This window comes from Pleurodeles waltl, chromosome 5, assembly GCF_031143425.1.
Source record: "Pleurodeles waltl isolate 20211129_DDA chromosome 5, aPleWal1.hap1.20221129, whole genome shotgun sequence".
In the NCBI taxonomy this organism is placed as follows: Eukaryota; Metazoa; Chordata; class Amphibia; order Caudata; family Salamandridae; genus Pleurodeles; species Pleurodeles waltl.
Genome location: NC_090444.1, coordinates 1,007,678,862 through 1,007,704,502, shown reverse-complemented (window position 1 = coordinate 1,007,704,502; position 25,641 = coordinate 1,007,678,862). Strand labels below are relative to the sequence as shown.

Sequence of the window (25,641 nt, the reverse complement as noted above, 5' to 3'; positions counted from 1 at the left end):
TGTTACCCCTATACCTTTCATCTGCAGGACCCAAAACGAGTTTAGGATGTCTCTTCAAATGCAGTTTTTTACTTTCTCTCCCTTCTTTTTAATGCCAAATATATTTAATAATGTTTTATATATTATTTTTACATCCAATAGGTAAAATGTTTTCATCGGTGTCAGGGGATGGTATTATTGAAAAGCCTTGCAGAGCTTTCCTAACAGTACTTGCTGCCTGCAGTGACATATTTAAACCCTGAATGGTTTTGTTTCTAAAGATATGCTAGATTGGTAGATATGTGTATTAGTACGACTCTGGTTTCTCCAATAGTGCACCACTACGTCATCCTCCTCTGATGGAACTCTTCCATGGCTTGCATGACTTCGAAAGGGCCCACAAGCTGATGTGCAAGAAGATCATGGACTATACAGACATAAGGAGTCATCAGGCAGAAAATTTTTAGGCCCATATTCATACTTGTTTGTGCTGCATTCGCGTAATTTATTTTTTGCGCTAATTCAGCGCAAACCTAACTCCATATTTATACTTTGGCTCTAGACACGTCTAGCGCCACAGTTGTGGAGTTAACATTGTTTTCTGGATGGGAAAACCTACCTTGTATCAATGAGATGCAAGATAGGCATTCCCGTCCAGAAAAGGACGATATGGCCTTTGTGCCATATTTATCCCCCTGTGCTAAAATCCAGCACGGGGATAGGGGCCTTAAATAATGGTGCTAAGCTTGCTTAGCACCATTATTTAACACCTGGGTATGGGCAGGCGTAAGGGGACCTGTAGGCATATTTTCATGGTTAAGTAACAATATTACCAGCATAATCATGTGGTTTTATCCTACTAAATCAGTTTTTACTGCCCCTCCCTGGCCTCCTGAACCCTTTCCCCTGCCCAAATTATACCCCCATGTCTCTGTAGGAAATCCACCATGACCATATTTTCTCGTACGTCTTCTCACATCCCCTGCTTTTATAGATCACTGGCTCTGCCTGCAGGCACCAGTCCGGGTCATGTTCCCAATCCGATACACTGGGGGGTCCGCTTGCTCCCCACTCCCTTGCTGTATTTAATTTGGTGACCCCGGCTGCCATCTGCAACCAGATCTTCACATATTTGGCCCACACCTCTTCTCCCGTGATACACGAGACAAGCCATCTAGCTTCCAGTGGTATGTGCAGACCCATAACCTTGTTCATCATTTGTACCACCTTCCCCCAATATCCTTGAATTAAAGGGCATTCCTAAAGGATGTGAAAGAAGGATCCAACCTCACCACATCCCCGAGCACACAGATTGGATTCACTATGTCCCAGTTTATGCAGCATTGACCTAGAGTAGTATGCTCAATGTAAGACTCTTAGCTGTTACAACCAGAAGTGGGCCCTTATTGCAGCCTCTCTAGAGCTCTGGACTGCCTACGCCCAGTCACCGTCTTCGATTAACCCAGGTCGCCCTCCCAAGCTGCCCTTAATGGCTGCATAGGGTTAGGTGAGTTATTATTTAATTTCCTGTATATCAGGGAGATGGCCTTGTAAGTCATGGGGTCTGACAAAAATCTGTCTTCTAGTGGAGACAGTTCTGGCAATTGTTTCCCCTCTAGTTTGTTCCTGCGTACCGCGTGCCCCAGTTGCAGAAATCTAAAGCTTTCAGACCTTCCTATCTCATATTCTCTCTTTAGGGCCTCAAAACACGGCACCTACCCTCCCCTCCAGATGTTCTATTTTAATCATCTCCCATTTCTTAAAGTCCTGCAGTTTCCCAGCCTCATGAAGCAGTTAACTGTCCCACAGTGGGGTTCTGTTTGTAAACTTACCTTCCCATCCCAAGAATCTATTAGCCTCCCTCTATGCCCTCACCAGCAACTGAGTTCGAAGTGGCAGCTGGTCCCTGCGGTCCACCATATAAAATTGATGGATAGCCTTGGTCACCCATTGCCTCTCTGTACACTCGTAACCATTTATCATACACAATTGTGCCACACAGTAGTAGGTGTGTATATCCAGAACTGCCAGCCCCGCTTCAAACACACTTCTTTGGATTTTAAGCAAGGAGATGCGTGAACTACCTCCATCCCATTGAAGACTCTGCAGCTCACTGTTTATTATTTGGAACACCATGGGTGGCACCTTGTATGGGGTGTTCTGGAGGTTGTATAGCAGGTGTGGGATAGCAGGGCGCATTCCATCAGGGACACCGGGAGTCCCTCCCAGTGGGCAACATCACCATGGAGGTGATCCAACTGAGAAAGCAAATTTTCTCCAATGAATCGGAACCCAGCTGTTGCTACTGGGGTGGTGCAGTGTGATGGCAATGTAGGGGTGTTTTCTGTGAGGGGGAAAACCAAGGGACTTGTCCCAGTTGATCTGGTATCCAGAATAGCTACCAAAAATCTGGAAGATGTGGAGTAGTCTGTCCACTGTGGTGCAAGGTCGTGTAGCATAGAGAAGGATATCGTCTGCGTAGAGGGAGATACGCTCCTCCCACCCTCCACCTCCCACAATCCCCTGCACCAAAGGGTCCTGCTGAATCGAAGCTGCCAAGGGTTCCAGTGCCAGTGTGAAAGTCACTGGGGACAGGGGCACCCCTGTCTCGTTCCGCTATCAAGAGCGAATGGGCAGTAGAGCACCCCGTTCACCCTCACTCGCGCTGAGGGGGCCTGATAGAGGAGTTGAATCCATGCGCAATTCGGAGGGCCATAACCCAACTTGGCAAAGGCAGCAAACAGGTGCAGTCATTCAATTCTGTCAAAGGCCATCTCGGAGTCCAGGGAGAGCACAACTGCGTCTTTGTGGCCGGGAGCCCCAGTCATGTGAAAGACCCCGTATAGGCGTCTAAGATTGAGTCTGGAACCCGTATGGAGCATAAATCCAGACTGGTCTGGGTGAACCACTGTTGTTATTACCTTTCTCAGTCTGTTGGCTAAAGTCTTTGCCAGAACCTTGACCTCTGCATTCAGGAGAGATATGAGCCGGTATGAACTACAAGCCTCTTGGTCTTTACCCTTCTTTGGAATTACTACTATGGTGGCCAGTTTTTGATCCACTGGAAGGATTCCCTCTTTCCTAGCTGCTTAAAACATTTGTAAAATATGTTCTGTGGTGTGTTTGACCACACATTTGTATAGCTCGACCGGTATTCCATTCAGCCCATCTGCTTTCCCGGATTGCAACTCTCTAATGGCTTGTCCCACCTCTTTCTCTGACAAGTATTTTTCTAGTGCCGCCTGTTCCTCACTGCAGAGGTCTCGGAGGGGGACATCCCCAGGTGATCAGCTCAGTCTTCGCTTGAGTACGTAATCTTGGACGCATATAGCTATTCACAGTACTTGCTGAAGGTCTCAGCTATGTTCTCACTGGCAGTATATGTTGCCCCTGTTGTGTCCCAGAGTGTTACTTCCCAGTCTCTCTCCTTGTATCTCCACGCAAGCCAGGCTGTTAGTTTGTTGGCCTGGTCCCCAATGCTGGGTGGCAAGCGTGCATGTTCTCGCCTTATTTTCTACCAGGTCTCTGAGCTCCTGTTGCCAGAACCGATGACTCTGCTTAGGGCTTAGCCACCCTCCCTGAAATATTGCTGACTTCAGAGCTGCAATTTCTGTTTCCAACCTCTCACACTGGAGGGATTGTTCTTTCTTTTCTTATCCCTCCAATCAGGCCCTGGGTCTGGTCCCAGATTATTGTTTTAAAAGTCTCTCCGAGGGTACTTGGCGAGGTTACCAACCCCTCATTGTCCTGGAAATACTCAGTGGTCCGTTCCTGTATTTTGTCCTGGAAGGCGGCATTTTTAAAATACCACAGGCCAAACCTTGGGGTAGCTTCCAGTCCCTGCTTGGGTCCTCGAGCGCTGCAGCCACTGGGGAGTGAACGGTTACACCCCATGCAAGGTGTGTAGCCCCATAGAACTATCCCACCTGGCAGTGCGATTTGAAGATATCATCTATTTCTGAAAAACTGTTGTGTACTGTTGAGAAATATGTGTACTGGCTTCCCACCTAATTATGCTCCCACCATTGCCTCCACAATTGTCTTGAGTGAACTAACTCCTCCCCCCGCTCCTGTCAATCTATCTCTCCACAGGTCCATAATATCATGCATGTCACCTCCCAAAATCAGGTACCCTTAGGCAGTTCCAGCAGTACTTCACCCAGCGCCTGGTAGGTTTCAATATGAAGCCGTGGTAGCACATAGACAGCGCATATGTTAGCATTTGGCCCTCCTAGGTACCTGCCTGCACTGCAAATCTACCAAGCGGATCCACCCGTGTATTGCCCGGAGGTATAGGGCACAGACTATTTAACCAATATTCCCATTCCCCTGGAGTTAGACGTATAGCCTGCATGTGTGACAAGGGAACCCATTCGATCCAATGCCTTATGTTTGCTCCCTTTCAAGTGGGTTTCCTGTAACAGGACAAAGTCTGTTGCATGCCTTCTAATTTATTGAAGGGCTACAGCGCGTTTGATTTTATTACTGAGGCCATTGACATTGCAGGTCATGACTTTCACCTCTGATTTACTCCTAAGCTCCAATGGTGCGTCAGGTAGTGTAATAATCTCCCCCTCCACACAGCCGTGACCCAACAACTCACCCCCCATCAATTTGTGGCTGCGCCCCAACACTGGGGATATAGTCCAGTGGAGCACGAAAAGAGTAAACTCTTAAAGCACCACAACATGGCACAGAACAAAATTCCCCCATAAACACCCCACCATCCTGCTACCCTGCAGAGTAGGCTTAAATCCACCCACCCCCCCAACTTGCAGAGCGCATGTCACCCCAGAGTCAACATAACTAGTTAAGGACTAGCTGGCATCACCAAGCACAATTCAAAAAGCCCTCTTAGCCAACACTTCTAACCATACATCTGTTTTGCATTACACCTAGTTCTAGGTCCTAGTTCAACTATTCTTTGGTTGTGTGTTTCCACCCCCAGCGGCCACCCAATCATGTAATTTTGCTGCACTTTGGACATTAGAAATGGATGATATCAGGGCTCAAATTGCATATGTGGTCTCCATCAACCTCTAGCCCTGCCACTACCTCACCCACAAGTCTGACAATGGGCCCCTCCCAGCATATGCCACTTTGGCAAGAGTCAGCTCTCAGGTGGATCATGATCCATTGTATTTGTCACAGGTTGCACCACCGTGTCTTTTTCTTGCTGACCTGTGACACGGGTTGTCTTTGTGCCTCTGGGGAATTGTTTTCCGACTGCACAGCAGCCCTCCACCCAGTCCCTGGCCTCTGACAGTGTGGTAAAGAACCAGAATTTGCCCTCCGCCAGTACACGCAAATGGGCTGGGAAGAGCATCATGTTCTTAATGTCCTTGGACCGTAGTATCTTCTTGACCTCATCAAAGCTTTGTCTCTGGTGCTGGACCTGTAACGTAAAGTCTGGAAAGAACCGCATTGTGGTATTTTCATAGGTTAGACCGCCGTGCGTGCTTGTGGCCAGCCTAGAGAATGGCATCCCTGACCCGGTGGTTAAACACCATCACTATAATGGTCCACGATTGGGCCACCTCCAGCAGCCGCCCCAAGGCCGACTTGCGCCTCACCCGCGCTCCAATCACTCCACTCCTCCATTGGCAGCTCATGATCTTCCTGCGGCCGCCTCACTGGTTCTGAGTGTTCTCGTCACAGTTCCATGGCTACCGGGCTCTGCCGACTTCTAGTCCGGTTGGGGGCATACTGTGACCAAAATGTATTCGGATTATTTTACGGATGGCGAGAGTTATAAGTGTGTTCTCTCTGGAGCTCCCTTAGATTGCGGCTATCTTGGCTGCAGCCAAGCCACGCTCATGTTGATACAGCCATGCAAGATAGACACCTGACAATATTTAGACACGTTGGGATAGGATTCGATGAACAAATTAGGGATATGTGATGGAATATGAAAGGGGCCATCTAATGTTTGCCCTTGTGTGCATGGTATGTGCTGAATTGCTTATAATAATTATGATCATTTAGAACCCCGTGTTTTATAAACAAATAGTACAAAATAAATATTCCTGTTCTAATTTTGGGTCACCTGGGCAGGCTCTATTTAATACCAGTTGCAGATAAGAAACTCTATGAAAGGGTTGTCTGACTCACCAGAGAGGGAGTGACAGACACCTGCGATGTTCTCCTTTTCTCTAAAAAGGGTACTTTTTTAGGCTAAATGGATCCTCTGGGTATAATCACAATAGTAAGAAGTGGTTCGAACCACACCCCTGCTCAAGGGACAGAATGCACATTTCTAATTGGCAGATAATGACCCTCTTCCAACAAAACAAAGGTTTAGCCTCTGACAGCAGTAAGGCCGGAGTAGTGTTAACAGTGACCACATAGCAAAGATTTCTTATCTATGAGAGGGACTGGGACCGTTGGCAGCAGAATGGGCTGCTTTCACATCTCTTCCTTTGAAGTCGACATACCAAATGGGACTGTCAGGGGTTGGACTTAGGTCACTTAGGTCATTTAGGCCCGTATTTATACTCCGTTTGCGCCGAATTAGCGTCGTTTTTTTCGACGCAAATTCGGCGCAAAACTAACGCCATATTTATACTTTGGCGTTAGATGCGTCTAGCGCCAAAGTATGGGCAAATAGCGTAATTTTTTTGCGTGAACGCCTTCCTTGCGTTAATAAGATGCAAGGAAGGCGTTCCCGTCTAAAAAAATGACGGCGACGCAAATGCGTCGTATTTATACTCCCGGGCAAAAAACACGCCCGGGAGTGGTCGGGTCAAAAAACCCCGCATTTGCGCCACTTTTTAACGCCTGGGTCAGGGTAGGCGTTAAGGGGCCTGTGGGCTCAAAATGAGCCCACAGGTGCCCTCCCATGCCCCCAGGGACCCCCCCTGCCACCCTTGCCCACCCCAGGAGGACACCCAAGGATGGAGGGACCCATCCCAGGGACATTCAGGTAAGTTCAGGTAAGTATAATTTTTTATTTTTTTTAATTTTTTTTGGTGGCATAGGGGGGCCTTATTTGTGCCCCCCTACATGCCACTATGCCCAATGGCCATGCCCAGGGGACATAAGTCCCCTGGGCATGGCCATTGGGCAAGGGGGCATGACTCCTGTCTTTACTAAGACAGGAGTCATTTAAATGGCGTCTGGGCGTCGAAAAAAATGGCGCAAATCGGGTTGAGGCGATTTTTTTGCCTCAACCTGACTTGCCCCATTTTAAGACGCCCTAACGCCATTTTCCCCCTACGCCGGCGCTGCCTGGTCTACGTGGTTTTTTTCCACGCACACCAGGCAGCGCCGGTCTGCTAGCGCCGGCTAACGCCATTCCATAAATACGGCGCCCGCATGGCGCTTCAGAATGGCGTTAGACGGCGCTAAATTTTTTGACGCTAAACTGCGTTAGCGCAGTTTAGCGTCAAAAAGTATAAATACGGGCCTTAGTGTCATGTCTTCTTGCAAAGATAAATCATTAAGATACTGTGTTTTAATTATATAAAGCTTATTCTTAAGCCCTGGCCACATGAAGCAACTACACAATTCAATTGTTATGAAGCATGTTTGCATTTTATTTCTGTCAACATGACAGTCAAAGATTTTTTTTGCAAACAATTTTAAAAGATGGCCAAGCCTGCAAATGAAAATAATGCCACTAGACTTTAGAGACTAATAAATCAATAAGAATTCATTACCTCAACCTATCTTTAAAAATACTAATTGAGCAGTACCAAGGGGACGGTTTGCTGAAGCCTGCTATATTCTGTTGTAGCTAGGAGCAATATGCGAAGGAAATGTGAATAGACCAATGGATAAGGAGGGCTGACCAAAAGCCTCGAAGTCCTCTATGTTTAGATGTATGTGTGTCTATTATTTTTTGGGATAAACAGCAGGCCAGTGAAGGAGCTGAAGGTATCTCTGGCCAGAACTAAAGCAATAAAGACAGTAGCCGATAAAGTAGAACATTGCAGAACAGAAGATAATACCCCAGGGGTAAGATCACGTTGGTAAGTTTTTTTTTACCACAATTGTAAGCAACATATGTTCCCAAATGAGGGTGTATTCCTGAAAAAGAGAACCATAATTTGCTGAACATTTTTATGAATCCTGTTGGTAAGCTTGAAGGCCACTGACCATGTGCAAACAAAAAATTCAGCGTCTGAGAGTTAGTTGTCCATAGTACTCCCAATCTGCATTTTTCCAGGATGAGCTCATACTCCCAATGCTAGTCAACACCTTGTGCCAGTCTAACTCGACAATATTCACTCTTTAAGAGGAGGAATTTTAGTATACGTTGCCAAATGGAATGTCTATTGGTGTGTTGCTACAGAGCCCTGGGCTAATGAAAGACAATTGGAACAAGAGAGATCAGAAAGACTCAATGTATAAATGAAATGTAATGGCGAAAATAGGCAACTTTTGGGGGTTCCCTTCCAGTGTGAAAACTTTAGAGATGAATGGCTATTGATGCACCTCACTGTTTTCGGAGAATGATATAGGACCCGTATGAATCCCACAAGCAATCAGCTTGATTCAAACTGCTTAAGGACAGTCCAAAGAGAGAACCACACTATCCAATCAAAGATTTCTCTGTCTCAAACATTACCACAGTAGTAGGTTGCTCTATTATTTTCTCATTCAATCTATTATTCAGTGTACAGAGATGAGATATCATGCAGTATCTCACCAAGGGCCTCGTTTACAAAGCCTTTGCTAAACACTGCTTCAGTTTTACAAACTGACACATTAGTCCCAATGCATGTTTGTAAACCCTTGCATGACATTATACCTGCACCAGATATAATGTATGCAGGGTAGGTGTTCCCTAAGTGAAAAGTCACACAGAACTGACGCAGTGAAATTTAAATTTCACTGCGTCATTCTGCGACTTCAGTGCGGTAGAATTTTACTGCTTGCTCAGAGGAGGTGTAAAATTGATGCAGGGCTTTTCTCTAAGTGGGCCTCCTTGCATTGCTCGAGTAGCATCTTTTTTTTACTCTAGTCCAACAATGCGTGAGTTTAGCACCAACAAATGCATCACAATTTCTGACGCATCTGTGAAAGCGTGCACCATGGAGCTCTGTATTGTAATTACAGTGCATCCATGGCGTCATTAGTGGACCGTAGGGCAGCGCAAGAAATCTGATGCATCGAGACCGATGCGTCAGATTCTTGTAAATGAGGCCCCAAGTACAAATTATCATGGTAGAAATAGGATTGCTATGATGCTAGATAACTGAGATGCTAATAGTCAGGAATAGATATTTTTATTGCCACACAGAAGAGAAATTGGAAGACAAACAATTCGATGGATTCATGTTTACACTTTTTTTTTAGAAAGACTATAATCAGGGTAGAGGATTTATCTAAGGTCCCTGGAGAATATTATTGACTTTATCTTCTTCTTCTCAAGTGTCCATAGGGATATTTAGGATGGACCTGCTTCCAGGTGAACACCATCTTTCTTATCTCAAATGTGATATTGAGGTATTTTACCAACTAAAAACAGTCATCACTATATCTTGAATGGCCTGTGGTGCACCAAAGTGCCAATTTAGTTTGTTTGGTCAACCAAAAGAAGCCTCAGGTTGGATGGTAGAGACAACTGAGCTCTGAGCTGCTCCAGCATGAAAAACCACATGCCACACTGCTATTATGGTGAGGAAGAATCACAGGTAGGACACAACTAGTAACCACTGATTTGAAGCAAGTTATGAGAAACTTTTTAGTTTGAATATAAGATTGGGCCAAGCTTGGCAGTATTCAGCAAGTAGAGGATATCTGTGTACAATATTTTATATAGCCAAACCAAACCTGCTGTTTTCATTCGTGGTCACAATTCAGGATCAGAAATATTTAAACACTATCACACAAAATTAGTTCCCTTCCTGCCTGGTCCCAAGAACCCATGGCCTCATCAACGACAGTTGTTTTAGACAAAATCACTTTTATTGACTCTCCTAGGCAAAGAGGCTGATACAGTTGATAACACTGCATGAACTCACAAGGATTCTAAGGGGGATAAGTAATTGCAAAGCTTTAGGCCTTGATGCCATACTTGGTGAACTTCACTTTTGTGCATTGCAGTGATCCGGATATCTCTAGAAAGTCCTTATTCCCATTTCATTTCCCCTGTGAAGTTGAGCTGACCATAAATGCACTCTACAGGTATTTATCAGTGGTTGTATGATCTTTCATATGGTCTTCACACTAACGTTGTTTTTTAGAACCGACAGCAATCTGATGTATATTGATTTTCGAGATGAATGCATAAATGTGCGGCGTTAAAGTTTTACTTTTTTGTTTAGGATGGAGTAGTGCTGAGCTCATTATAATAATGTAGTCCATTGACTATTTTGACAGAATGCAAGTATAATTGTAACTCCAGAAGATGGAATTTATGGATGGCGTTTTACAAGAGCGGCTCTTTTTCCATACCTCGAAGATATCCCTGACCCTGCAGTAGAATGGAATCCGTGTACTGATCCTCAGAGGTATGTAGCATCCAAGGGGTATAACATATAGTGTGCAGTCACTCTCTTTCTGACTCCCGGGGTCTAAGAGGCAGCTACTTCTCATAATCAGGGTCTTCGTTCTTCAACTGGCATTCAAGCCGCTTTCTAGTCATCCCATGCTTTTCAGCATGAGCTCCTGGAAGAGGTATGCACAGTGTATACCCCGTTTGCACACAGCTTTCTAATTTTATGACGAGAGCTCTAACTGGAAATTCACACGTCTTTGAACAAATTACTTTGAAAGATGGACCCTCCAAAGTAATTGTTGACCCCAGGAATGATTCAATGATAACCTTGAACTAGAAGACAGAGGCAAACACTTTGTTATTAAGGCCCTGATTTATACTTTTTGGTGCAAAACTGCACTAACGCAGTTTTTCACCAAAATGTTTAGCATCAGCTTGCACCATTTCTGTACACCAGCCTGGCACCATATTTATGGAATGGTGCAAACCGGTGCAAAGGGTAGGCTAGCGTAAAAAGAATGATGTGAGCTGGGTGGGGCTGGCGGTATGGAAGAAGGGGGTTTTGCACCAAAACAATACGTTAGGCAGGTTAGAGTAAAATAAAAATGACTCTAACCTGCCTAGAGACATTTTCTGACACAATACCATACATACCACATGACTCCTGTCTTTGAAAAGACAGGAGTCAGGCCCACCACCCCAATGGCCAGCAAAGGGGACCAAGTGCATGGCCATTGCACCCATTGCCATGTAGGGGGGCCCATTTCAGGGCCCCAATGACGCTTTAAAAAAATAAATGAAATACTTACCTGTACTTACCTATACTTACCTGGGATGGGGTCCCCCATCCTCTGCTGTCCCTCTGGTGTGGGTGGGGGTGTCCCTGGGGCCCGGGGAGGGCACCTGTTGGCTTATTTCATAGTGTTCCACCATGGAAATAGGCCCACAGGTCCCTTAACGCTTGCCATGACCAGATGTTAAAAAATGGTGCAAAGCAAGCTTTGCACCATTTTTATACCCCTTATTCCCCCCGTGTGTGATTTTTGCACTGGAGAATAAAAAAAGGTGCGAGGGCTTTAGAGTCATTTTTTGCCTGGGAACACTTACCTGGCATCTCATTGACACAAGGTTGTTTTCTGCAGGCAAAAAATGACTTTAACTCCAATATTTTGTCACTAGACTTGTCTTGCACCAAAATATAAATATGGAGTTAAGTATAAATATGCCTCTACGTTCTTTCGAGTTGCTCCTTAGGGTTCAATTAAAATTGATTTCCCAAGGCACTGTTAATGTTTCAAAGAACATGAAGACCATTCTGCAACATTTTGGCTCTCAGTTCGACCTGCAAACTAGCTAGAGAGACAAATCTAGGGTAAATCAGAGATTTCAACCCAGCAAACAGTGTACTCCCAAAACCTTAGTTACCCCGGAGTATCACACAATTCGAGCAAAATGTACTGGGTAGAGTTACCAAGATTGTTACCATCCAGTCAATGATAGAGAATATTATGAAATGTTAAATCTTAAAAGTTATGTCTTGTCAAGGCTGTATTTTCTCTCAGTAAGTTGCACCCCTCACATTGACAATCATTCACTTTTTCTTCCAGCACAGATATGGCTGGCGCATCACATACTACTTACAGAAAAAAAAGAGCACCAACCTACCGGTTCTCCTTGTCGTCACTGCCTCCCGCCGCATCTTGCTTTCTCACTAATCACTCCTCTACATCTGGTGTCCCAGCATTCACTGGGACACCAACACAGGCACCCTAGCAATCCTGGCACTGATTTCATGCTAAACATAGCATGAAAGCTGTGTCAGGATTGGTCTGAGCGGCTCAGACTGCCTCTCAGACACAAGCCGGGGGTCTGTGCTGTTTCTCTAGCCCGGCTGTGTACACAGTCGGGTTGGAGAAACCCAAGTGCCGGCCAAACACACATGCACACTTAGTGCACTCTCCCCTCCGCCCACCTCCCATGGCCTAGCCCTACCCCTCCCTGTACACACTGTTGGCTGAAGCAGCAGATGAAAAATGATGAAAAATAAAATGATAGCAAGGTATTGTTTTATTTTTCATCTGCTGGCTCAGCCAGAGAGCGATGCCCCTTCTCCACTGCGGAGGAGTCGACCCTGCTACTTTCTAAAGGCTGTCATTTAAAGAGTGAAACAACACATTAAGATACTGACTAAAAAATATTGAATTATACAGTGACATAGGCCTTGATTACGAGTTTGGCGGTCCATCATCCACCATGGTGGTGGCAGTGGTCTGACCACCATATTATGATGCATACGGTTTCATGGACCAAAGACCGCTGTGGTCCCGCTGGCGCTGCCAGGCAGCGAAGACCACTGCGGTGGCAAGATAGGCCAATGAGGCTGCCTGAGCCAGTGTTCCCGCCAGACAGATTATGATGTGGGCTTCTGCCAACGTGACTGTGATGGTCCAATCACTACATCCCAGCTGGCGGTAATGGAGGAATAAAAGGCAGAAACTCACCTGCAGGCAGCGTCACACATCCTGTGCTGCCATAGAGCAGATCACAGATGTCTTGCAGCTGCTCATAGATGATGCCCAAAATACATGCCACCATGCTTGTAAGATCACACACCTACCCGTGTTCAGAAATCCGACAACAGATTGTCACGCTGCCATCCACATGGTATGTGGGTAACGCTACGTGGACCAAGTACACTTTTTATGTGTCCCGGTTCAGAATTGATCAACAAATGGCCCATACTTAGCCACGTGATGCCCCCTTTGGGCAGGTCACTGACACTGCAGCGCCACACTCCACAAAAACACGTCTGCTCTTCCCAGTTTCAGGAACAGTGAAATGTACAAAACATTGTTTTTACACAACAATAACACCACCTCAACATCACACATAATTCAAATGACACCCTCACATTGCTCACATGCCATGGACTGTTGTGATATTGAAGACACATATGTATGGATGTGTCATTTAACCTAAACACACCTTCCATGAAACATCCCTATGATGTACCCACACATATCACCCACATTGCAGCACAAATGAAGGTCAAAAGGATGCACAATATTTTGTGAGACAAATATCCAAAGGTCACAATGTAAACAATACTTGCACAATACAGATGGAGGCATCGGGGGCATTGCAAGAAGGATGGTGCCCTAGGACACATTTCACTTTGCACATGCCCCTAAAACACTATTTGCATAGGAGCTGGCCATTCATGTATCTCAGGGACAACCAATAGTAGAACCGAGTGACATGCTAATCTGCAAAATGTGTAAGTGAGGTCAAGAAAGCAAATACAACAGCAACAGCATGGGTCACCTATTTAGATGAAGTAGCTGGAAGGTACAGACATCAACATGGAAACTTGGTCAGTCAGATGTAAAGGAAGGTAGCACAATTGAACACCCTCCATTTGTGGACAAACAAAACTCTAGCTTGCACATGTTCCTGGCATCCTTGGCGTGGTCTCCTCTGTCTTTTTTGCCTCTGTTTCCCATGCATTGACTGTGTGCTGTTTTTGCTGGTTTTGTTACTCTGGGTACTTTACCATTGCTGACCAGTGCTAAAGTGCAAGTGCTCTCTGTGTAAATTGTATGTGTAATTGGCTTTTCCATGATTGGCATATTTGATTCACTAGGAAATCCCTAGTAAAGTGCACTAGAGGTGCCCAGGGCCTACAAATCAAATGTTACTAGTGGGCTTGCAGCACTGAGTGTGCCACCCACATGTGTAGTCCTGTAAACATGGCTCAGACCTCCCACTACAGTCTCTGTGTGTGCAGTTTTAACCTGCTGATTTGACCTGGCAAGTGTACCCACTTGCCACCCCATAAGGTAGGTCCTAGGTAGCCCCATGGGCAAGGTGCAGTGTTTTTCGAAGGTAGGAGATGTACTGATGTGTTTTTTATGTCCTACCAGTGAAATACAGCCAAATTTGTTTTTCACTGCTGCAAGGCCTATCTCTCTCATAGATTAAAATGGGGACTGCCTTTAAATATATTTTAAGTGCAGTTTCCTTTTGGGAGCAGATAGAGATGTGAAGTTTGGAGTCTCTGAACTCATAATTTAAAAATACATAATTTGGTAAAGTTGGTGTTTAGATTATCAGTTTGAAAATGCCACTTTTAGAAAGTGGGCATTTTACTGCTTAAATCATTCTGTGACTCTACCTGCTTGTCTATTCCCTGTCTGGGTCAGACTGACAATTGGGCTGTTTTTGAATCTCCACTAGACAGTGACACAAAGGGAGCTGGGATGAAGCTGCATACCCTGATGGGTCATCTGGGCTAGAGTGGAGACAGGAACAGGCACTTACACCTAAATGGGCTGTGCTTGCCTCACACCATGCAGTCTCCAATCCCCTGGTGTGTGTCTGGAGGACGAAAGGTATATAAGCAGATTTTCAGAACCTCTGCCAGGGACAAAAGCTGAAGAGCTGGAGGAGGATTACTGCCCCTTTGCCCGTGACTGTGCTTTGCTGGGTAGGCCTGCAGTTGTTGCTTCTGCCTGAAAGAGGACAAAGTCTGGAATTTGTGGTATATTCCTACTTGAGACGTTTCTTCAAGGGCGTGGACTGAGCTTGCCCCCTGTTCTGGAGTCTCAGGGCCATCAAAGACTTCCTCTGCCAGCACCTGTACTCTCTGCTTAGATTCCTACCCTGCCAAGTGGTGCCTAATCCAGTCCCTGGGCCCTTGAAAGGAGAGGCTGGTGAAAAACCAAGAAAAACCAAGTGCACCGACTCCGGACTGATGCCGCTGCTAGATCTTGTGCCACCGCCTGCAATTGTAGCCATGGTCCTCGCTGGAGTATGACGACCCTGCAGGCCCGATGCCACCACAGCCTTGCTGAAGTCCACAACTCCGTGAGTCCTGAAGTGCTGTGCCACCAATGTCCGTGACACCCGACTTTGCTGCACCACGCCGTGACCCCAGGAAATCGACCCTGCCAGAAGTGCACGACCTGACGCTTTGCATCGACACCGCCTCACCTCCATAGCTCCGCAGCAAGTACCCGATGCCTCACACCAATGCCTTTGCTCCCTTGCTCCGCAGCACTGGAACTGACGCTGCTCTGGATCCAGCGATACCTCGATCCCCAACTCCTTGCCAGTCTTGTTTCCTCATTTTCACAAGGTACTGTATTTGGGGGTCCATGCGACTCCTTGAACGGTGCCATTAGTGTCCAATTGTTGGGAATTAATTTGTCACAATGCCGTGATATCATCAAATTGAAGCATTTGTGTTTCTAAGAGCTTTTTTGAAGTTTAATCTTTAAAAATTAATACTTTGACTTGTGTATGTTGGATTTTTGTCGTTTTGGTCTTGTTTTACTCAGCTAAATATTGTCTGTTGTTCTAACCTGGTAGTCAGTGCTTTTTTGGTGTTTTCATTGTATTACTGTGTGTTTTGGTACAAATACTTTACACATTGTCTATTGGATAAGCCTGACTGCTTGTGCCAAGCTACCAAGGGTCTGAGCAGGAGGTTTCTTAAGTGTGTATCTCCTTTGCCCTTACTAGAGTGAGGGTCCCTGCTTAGACAGAGTGCAAACTGACATCCAACCACAGACCCCATTTCTAACAGCACACATGAGACGAATGTCCAGTCTACATCAGGGGGAGAAATTCCAACACAGTACATGCTGACATTGGCAACCCAAGATGAAATACTTCCTGTAGCAAACAAAACACAGTGCAATGACACCCCAATTGGATTACTACCTACATACCCATACAGTGAAAATCTACCCTTGTGCTGGGTGACACCAGCACTGCCCAGAAAGTCAGATCTTGCCAACCACAGAAAATGGATCAGTAATCAGGGTGAAACACACACAACTGTGCGCATACAACACAAATTACTCAAAAACAACAAAAAGGTAGAAAAGTAATGGAAGGACAAATGTGTCCCCAGAAAACAACAACTTGGGTTTATTGATTTGAAATGATGAAGAGCAAAGGCCATTGGCCAGTCCATATGTCAGTCCATGCACAGTATTGTGCTCCAGCTTGACTGCGATCACTGCCTGCGAACCTCTAGAGGAAGCTGCTACAAGTGGTCATGCAGACACCTCAGGGATCTTTCTTGGGGGTGGTTGGGGGTTGGATTTGTGATGGGTGAATTTGGGAGGGGTTGGATTTTTCTTAGTAGGGGTGGCCTTCTCTGTAGGAGGGGTGGGCTTCTTCTTTGGGGTGGGTGGGATATGACAGCGTGAAGGGGGGCAAGTTTGATGGGAGGACCTGACTGTGGAAATAATGGGTAGGGATGTGGGTGGGGTCCTCTTGGGTTGGGAGGGGGGTGGAGGTCACAGGGGAAAGGGCAAGGTCAAAAAAGGAATATTTGCCAGGAATCATGCTTGGACATTTTTTTGAAAGCTAATGGTGCGTAGTAATAACCAGAACACAGTCTCACATGACACCATTGTTTGAACTCTGTTTGACACTTGGAGTTTGTTTTCCAGAATATACTTATGCCTAGACTTGTTTGTTCCTAGTTTCCTGAGTAAAGTGCACTTGCTGGATCAGTTTCACAGCATGCTGATGACTCATGAAAGGAACATGTGCATAACCAATCAAGGCGGCATAATAAGCACGCCAACAAGCGTTCCAAAATGACTCATCATAATGAAGTAAACACAAACCGTCTGTCACCACATTCTGAATGGCTCATTGTAAGGTGATAAAAACAATCAGCCACATGATTCTAAATGTCTCATCACCAGATGGTAAACATATTCAGTAATCATGAACATTCTAAATGACTCATCGCAGACTAAAAGACATAAACTATTTAAACCTGTTCCACCCTTGAACCAGTGCTTCACGTTGATAATCCAGAGTCTGGTCAAGCCTCCTCGGACCCTCAAAGAGCCTAAGTTCAGAGTATCTACTTACTGTAAGTAGTTTTGTCTGAAGACCGAAGCCTTCTTCCTTGAATCCTGGACAGCTTGACACCTGTAGGAAATAAGAAAATACAAGATTAAAAGGTAAACGCTAACCACAGTGCTGCGCAGCGTGCATTGATAAGAAATAGAAATCAGCACAAGCAAGACCCCCCTGTTGGATTGCACTAGTATCACGGCGGCATCGGCTACAATGAGCCTTCCAGAAAGGAATCAATTAGAAAAAGTCAACTATTTTGCCGACAATATACCACAACCAGCTGGACTCAGCCACAATTTACATATACATGTTAAATCAGGAGTCACTTCAAGCCAAAAGGTGAGATTTGTTTCATAGCGTCCCAGTCAGTTACTAGTGGGAAAATGTTCTTGCATGCACAGTTCACTGAGACATGCTTTGAATAATAAGTCCTTGTACTAAAACAGAATTCTATATCTGTCCCTAGAAACAACTCATCCTCACGACTACCAGCACAACTCTTCATATCACTCCACCAATATCCAGCAAGTTTCCATCATTCCCCGTAAAAGAAAATCTTGAGCTGAATACAGGGCAAACTAAAGACCAAGGAGGTAAGAGGTGAGTCCCTATGGTCCCTGCAACCCAAAAGGAACAGCTCCTCTTCTCAGGTAAGAGAGTTCCATTGATCCTGACAATCTTCCCTTGGGAAAACTGGAAGGGTCTTCAGAAGGGATTGGGGTTTGGGAGGTTGAGGGTGTGGTTGTCTTGCCTTTGGGTGCTGATGGTGGTGTGTGTGTCTGAGGCGTATTTGGGTTTGGGTGGTGTCTGTTGTATATGTGAGCGTGGGCCTTTTCATTTCTTCCGGGGCAGTGAAGTGGAGGTGCTGGGTGATGTGGAAGTGGTTCTGTGTGTATGAGTGTTGGGGTGGTGTCTGGAGGTATGATTGATGTGGTGTCTTCATTTCCGGGGTAGTATCTGGGGATATGGTGTCTGTGGCGTCTGTGTTTGTGGGTGTTGGAGCTCTGTCTGGGGGTATGATTGATGTAGTGGCTGTGTCTGTGTGTGTTGGGGTGGTGTTTGGGGTGTGTAGGTCTGTGAGTGTGAAGGTGGTGTCTGGGGGTATAGTGGGTGTGATGGATGTGTCACTGGGTGTTGTGGTGGTGTCTGTGGGTATGGTGGTCATGGTATGTGGGTTGCTGGGGGTGGTGTTGCCTGTGGGAATGGTGGTTATTGTGGTCTGTGTGAGAGACTGTTAAGTGATTGGGTGCCAGTGTGTCTTCTGGTGCTTTTGTTTATGTGTGCTGCTTGTGTGTGTTAAGGTGGTTGCTTGCAGATGTGTCTGTGTGCTTCTGACAGGTAGAGGAATTGGGAATTTGCATTGGGAAGAAGTAGGGGGGTGGACGGCTGCCGTCAGTGAGGAGGCCAGAGCCTGAAAAGATCTCTGTAGGCCAGACATGGCACTATGAATGCCTTCCAGGTACGCAACCATCTGCTGGATTGGGATGCCCTGCACCTGGATGGCATTCAGAATGGCAGTTTGACCCACAGAGATACTCCCAGGAGGTCAATAGCCTCCTCACTTAGGGCAGCAAGGGTAACAGGGGCAGGAGGTGAGATACCTGGACGAAGGAGAGGCCCACCCTCTTGAGTGAATGAGCTCGACCAACTGGGTGGGGAGCAACAGGGAGCATGGAGTTAGAACTGTGGGTGGCGGACAAGGGTAGGGCAGGAGCAGGTCCTGATCGGTTTGCCACCATTAGGGAGTGGCCACTGGAAGAAGAATTAGAAGATGATGAGGGTGATCCTGTGTCCTCTGTGGCACTCCCCTCACCCTCTGGGCCACTGGATCCCTTCGTGTTAGTCATCTCATGGCTGGAGGTACTGTGGCCAGCTGCTTCCCCACTTGGTCCTACCCTGTCTCTTCCGCTTTCCTGGGATGATGCTGAAATTACAAAGACAAATTAGGGTCACTACATTTTCCTGATCACACTTGAACAAAAAGCTTTGACTAGCAAACATTACCATGACGTCCAGTAGCCCCCAGCCACAAGCTCCAGAAAAATGGCTCCAATATTTACCAAACCATATACATGCATGCCACATGAACTGTCAGTTGCCCACTTGAAATTCTGAATCACAGGACCCATTGAACAAGTAGGAGACATTATCACCTTTGATGTAGTATCCCCCAGTTACCTGTTGTCATACAATAGTAGGGCAATGCCAAGTTTATTTACACAGATCCCACACAAGGTCATGCATCCAGCTAATCTTCCTATACCCAATGCCACATCATTAGGAAATGATGGCCAAAAAATCCAGCCATGTTGCTGACAAAAGTACAATGGCCTGAAGAAGGTGACATGAAAACACTAATGTCACACTGGAAACAAATCAACAGTGGTCACTTCACTATGTGTACATTGTCTAAATGGACTCATGGAGGTTGTACTAATGTTACTCAGATAAATAAAACATCTTGCATGGAAATGTACACTGGAGACAAGTTTGGCAAAATGTCAGGCAGAAACTTTTACAAAATCCACACCACAATGAATCATCTAGCCCCAGGGATAACACCACTCTTGATTGGTACTCCTAACAATACCATACTCTGATTGCATCAGTAGAAGCTAATAGTTCTTTGAACGATGCAGAAGCCCAGGGATTCTCAAATACTTGTAGAAGACACTCAAACTGTTGCCCAATGGGAAGCCAAGTCACTGTCTCTTTTTGTCATACAAACACAGATTCCCTTGGATGAATGGTTGTACACAACCACATATGATTCCCACATAACGTCAAGCCAATCCATGATGCATCTCACCACTTAGGTAACAAACCTTCCCCATTTCACATGTGCAAAGCACTTTGCTACATGATTCTGCATCCGTGAAATCGAAATTCCCACTGTGGGTAAAAACTGTAGTCCCACCTGTCATGCCCTTCATTGCTACTGCAGTTGTACCTGCCAAATTACATGCAATGACGGGTGAGGGTATGTATGAGCCACCAATCAATGGTGACACACTCTTTCTGTGGCACCACATGAACTGTAGATCCATGACATATGTCCAATTCCAAACACATGTTGGTATGCACACATATGTGAGCAAATTCAGACATCATCCTGTTAAGACAGGTAGACCATGCATGAAACAGCAGTAAAAATGATTTGGCAAAAGTGAAAGAAACACATGCTAACATGTTGGCACATGGAATGATGGCAATCGTGATGTCACCAAAATCTGGTCAATGGACATTCCCCACTTACTAAGGGAAAATATTTCTCTGTGACTGCAACCAAAGAGCAATGTATGCTCTGACACATGTATGATGGCCGTCTTCACATTACAGATACTAGTGAGGCACCAGCACTCATGAGGCACTGAAGACAAGTGGCCTCTGGGGGACAGGTGCCAATATACTCACTTGAGCAGACACATGGCTGAGGACAATGATCTATCATTTCATGTTGGTTGGGCTGTCACACTGAAGAGTAGTGGACTGTTGTGTACAAGTTACACGCAAAACAACAAACAACATGACCTGATTGATCAATGCACTCAGCCATGTGTTGGCCCTGGAGAGTAAATTGGTTGTGGACTGTACTGTGTTGTGTCCTAGGTCACCGGGTTATAAGGCTAGGCACATAAGCATGCACCAACTCCGAGTGCGGACATAAAGATACTACTTGTAACTTACCTTTGTGAATACCAAAAAGTTTTCAACTTAGACTTTTGGTCTAAACTTAAACCAAAAGTCTAAGGGGCATATTTATACTCTGTTTGCGCCAGAATTGCGTTGTTTTTTTTTACGCAAAGCTAGCTCCATATTTATACTTTGGCGTTAGACCCGTCTAGCGCCAAAGATCTTGGAGTTTGCGTCATTTTTTAGCGTGGACACCTACCTTGCGTTAATGATATGCAAGGTAGGCGTTCCAGTCTAAAAAATGACTCCAAGGCATGTGCGCCTTATTTAAACTCCCGTGCAAAAATGACGCACGGCAGTGGGCGGGTCAAAAAAAATGACATCCAGCTGCTTTTGCGTCATTTTTTAACGCCTGGTCAGGGCAGGCGTTAGGGGACCTGTGGGCTCGGAAGGAGCCCAGAGGTGCCCTCCCATGCCCCCAGGGACACCCCCTGCCACCCTTGCCCACCCCAGGAGGACGCCCAAGGATGGAGGGACCCATCCCAGGGAACTTAAGGTAAGTTCAGGTAAGTATTTTTTTTTTTTTTTGTGGCATAGGGGGGCCTGATTTGTGCCCCCCTACATGCCACTATGCCCAATGACCATGCCCAGGGGACATATGACCCCTGGGCATGGTCATTGGGCAAGGGGGCATGACTCCTGTCTGTGCTAAGTCAGGAGTCATTTCAATGGGGGTTGGGAGTCAAAAAAAATGGCGCAAATCGGGTTGAGGCCAATATTTTGCCTCAGACCTGACTTGCCCCATTTTTTGACGCCCAAGCTCCATTTTCCCCTACGCCGGCGCTGCCTGGTGTGGGTCATTTTTTTTGACGCACACCAGTCAGCTGCGCCGGCTAACGTCATTCCATAAATAAGGCGCCCGCATGGCACTTTGGAATCGCGTTAAAATTTTTGACGCACAACTGCGTTGGCGCAGTTGTGCGTCAAAAAGTATAAATATGGCCCTAAGTTTAACTTTGTGAATCGTGCCCTTCTGGGCGGTGGCTCTCCAAATCCCCTTCTTCTGATGTGTGTTCTTCTGATGTGTGTTCACCTATATGGATGCAAGATACAAATTAAAAGGTTACAAACACATGTTTTTGCCCAAATGGTTGTGTCACGCCTGTCAGAAACACCAAGCACAAAATGTTTGACTTGTCAGCACACCACAAGTGTAAAGCACACATGCTGATGAGTACAGGGACATGACTGCACACTTTTGGAATCATCTGCAGACTAATCCACTACCCTGCTCATGGCCTACACTGACCAAGCAAGCCTACTGATATTAGGTAGGCCAGGGTCAAGCAACATGTACTATGATGTGAGCCACAATGACAACAACACATCTTTATGGCCTTCTGAAGGGTAAACTCTTTCAGCCTGACTGGACAGACACATTTACGCTCTGCAACACTGACTCACTGAATACAGTCCCTACAGGTAACTACCATAGTTTAGACTTCACCCTAAGACTTTAGTGACAATGAATGGGCTGCCATGGTGGGCATAGAAAGTCTCTTCCCTGTGCATGTGTGTACATGTGGCCTACCCAGTGAAGACTTATGCCACTTCAGGGTGGGTTTGAGTGGTATGTACTTGTAACACAGAGCACACTTTTGACCATATGTGGCAAACCTATAGAGATAGCATCCAACATACAAAGGTATGTTTGGTCTAATTGTTGGCATGTAACCAAGCTGCTGAGTCACATGTCATAGCCTTCCTGGAATGTACAAAATATGTGTACTATGTGTTTGTCACTTGTGCAATACGCCTGTACTGGACAAATATGACTCATGTAAAGGTGACAGCATTACTCTGGGAGTAAGGGACCTGTCATAAATCAATGACATACATTGACAATAATGCAAAATGCACATATGTACTAGTTCATGGTATTACCGCAGTACCCATTCTTAATCTAATAAATGGATAAAGGCATTCAGGCCAAGTCTTGCCACTAGAGCCACATATTAGCCACATTCCAGGATCTGAAGGTCTACGGAGATTGGGCACAGTTCCACAGTTGCATAGGCACAGTAACTTTTCACTAGCCTGAACTATGTCCCTTACTGGGAGATACATTAGACAGGCCCAGGTCTCTGCAGGCTGAGCATACAGAACCTTTATGACACTCACATTTCCATTACTTCCATGCATGACAGTACATCATTTGGCTATCATCAATGTGGCTTGTGGCTTGTGTGACACTCTGAAGGGTACAGTGAGTCATTATATGCATCTCATACAACAGTTTGGCAAGGCCAGATGTGGGCTGAATGATCTGATCCACTATACACATTGCTTACAAGATCCTCAAATGACTCAAAGAGTATGTATAAATAACTCATGCTGTCATTCACGTACACGTTGTTTGACATTTGCAATCGTCATATCCATTGATGTGTCATTGCATGACTATAAAGGGGGTGATTCTAACCCTGGCGGTCGGTGATAAAGCGGCGGCCAACCCGCCAACCGGCCGGCGGTCCAAAAAATGGAATTCTGAGCCTGGCGGGAACCGCCAACAGAGACCGCCACATTAACACTCCGACCGCCACGGCGGTACAGACAAACAGCGCGGCGGTCACAGCCAACAGGCAGGCGGCAGACAATGTACCGCCCACACTATCATAACTCACCAATCCGCCACCTCTTCTGGGGCGGGGGCACCGCCGCTAAAAACACGGCGGAAACAGACCACGAACGGGAAAACGCTCACCGAAACACACTCCACGAGTACGGAGGACAGCATGGAACCCGAATTAAACATCCTACCTGCTCTCGTCTACCTGCTCATCTACCACGAGTACGAACGCCGGCACAGACGACAACGGTGAGTACAGCACCTACGACACACGGGAGGGGGGAGGAGGAAAGGTTACGGGCACACACATATGCGACCCCCACCCCCCCAAACTATGTACACACCAATGCAGAGCAACAAGTCGCAGTGACACCACCCAAACCCCCCTGATAAATGCAAAGACATAATTAAATTGTGAAGAAAAATTTATGTAATAAATAGGCTCTGACAAATATAGGTCAACTATGCAAACTATTCATACCAAAATAATACTATATACACTGCAATGGATAACCGAGGCAATTAGTTCCGTACATCAAAAGTAAATCGAAGTGTCCGTGGGCCAAAGTGTAACAACACAAGGGCAAAGCCCACACAGGAGACCTGAGTCCTTTGGAGAGAACACTGCAGGGGCATCTGATGACAAAACTACAGGCACCTCAGGGGGAAGAGAAGGGGGGGGCACCACAGCCACATGAGTCCACGACGCCAGATCCACGAAGGGGCCACCATGCCCACTGTGCCATCCTGGGGAGTGCAAAGCCACAGTCTCACAAGTCTCTACAGTGGGTGGATTGCCCACTGTGCCATCCTGGGGAGTGCAAAGCCACAGTCTCACAAGTCTCTACAGTGGGTGGATTGCCCACTGTGCCATCCTGGGGAGTGCAAAGCCACAGTCTCACAAGTCTCTACAGTGGGTGGGTTGCCCACTGTGCCATCCTGGGGAGTGCAAAGCCACAGTCTATCAGGTGGATTACAGTCTCCACTGGTCAAGGAGGAGGCATGGTGGGCACAGTGAACCGTTAACATTGCTTGACAGGAAGGGCCCAGCGGAGCGGTGCTTGACAGGAAGAGCCCAGCGGAGCGGTGCTTGACAGGAAGGGCCCAGCGGAGCGGTGCTTGAGACGGCGGGGCCCAGCGGAGCGGTGCTTGACAGGAAGGGCCCAGCAGAGCGGTGCTTGAGATGGCGGGTCCCTGTTCAGCGGTGCCTATCTTCACGGCGGGCCCTGTTCAGCGGTGCTCTTCTACATGGCGGGCCCTGTTCAGCGGTGCCTATCTTCACGGCGGGGCCCTGTTCAGCGGTGCTCTTCTGCACGGCGGGCCCTGTTCAGCCGTGCCTATCTTCACGGCGGGGACCTGTTCAGCGGTGCTCTTCTGCACGGCGGGCCCTGTTCAGCGGTGCCTATCTTCACAGCGGGGCCCTGTTCAGCGGTGCTCTTCTGCACGGCGGGCCCTGTTCAGCGGTGCCTATCTTCACGGCGGGGCCCTGTTCAGCGGTGCTCTTCTGCACGGCGGGCCCTGTTCAGCGGTGCATATCTTCACGGCGGGGCCCTGTTCAGCGGTGCCTATCTTCACGGCGGGGCCCTGTTCAGCGGTGCTCTTCTGCACGGCGGGGCCCTGTTCAGCGGTGCTCTTCTGCACGGCGGGCCCTGTTCAGCGGTGCCTATCTTCACGGCGGGGCCCTGTTCAGCGGTGCTCTTCTGCACGGCGGGCCCTGTTCAGCGGTGCCTATCTTCACGGCGGGGCCCTGTTCAGCGGTGCTCTTCTGCACGGCGGGCCCTGTTCAGCGGTGCCTATCTTCACGGCGGGGCCCTGTTCAGCGGTGCTCTTCTGTACGGCGGGCCCTGTTCAGCGGTGCTCTTCTGCACGGCGGGCCCTGTTCAGCGGTGCTCTTCTGCACGGCGGGCCCTGTTCAGCGGTGCTCTTCTGCACGGCGGGCCCTGTTCAGCGGTGCCTATCTTCACGGCGGGGCCCTGTTCAGCGGTGCTCTTCTGCACGGCGGGCCCTGTTCAGCGGTGCCTATCTTCACGGCGGGGCCCTGTTCAGCGGTGCTCTTCTGCACGGCGGGCCC

General features: G+C 47.0%; 1 protein-coding gene across 1 annotated transcript in view; it reads left to right on the top strand.

Moving 5' to 3' along the window:
- LOC138296245 (pantetheinase-like) overlaps positions 1-25,641 on the top strand; it is a 289,635-nt gene that overhangs the window by 2,661 nt on the left and 261,333 nt on the right. Inside the window, exon 2 of the mRNA XM_069235173.1 lies at positions 10,306-10,436. Coding sequence (XP_069091274.1) covers positions 10,306-10,436 — 131 coding nt within the window. The remainder of the gene's footprint in view (positions 1-10,305; positions 10,437-25,641) is intronic.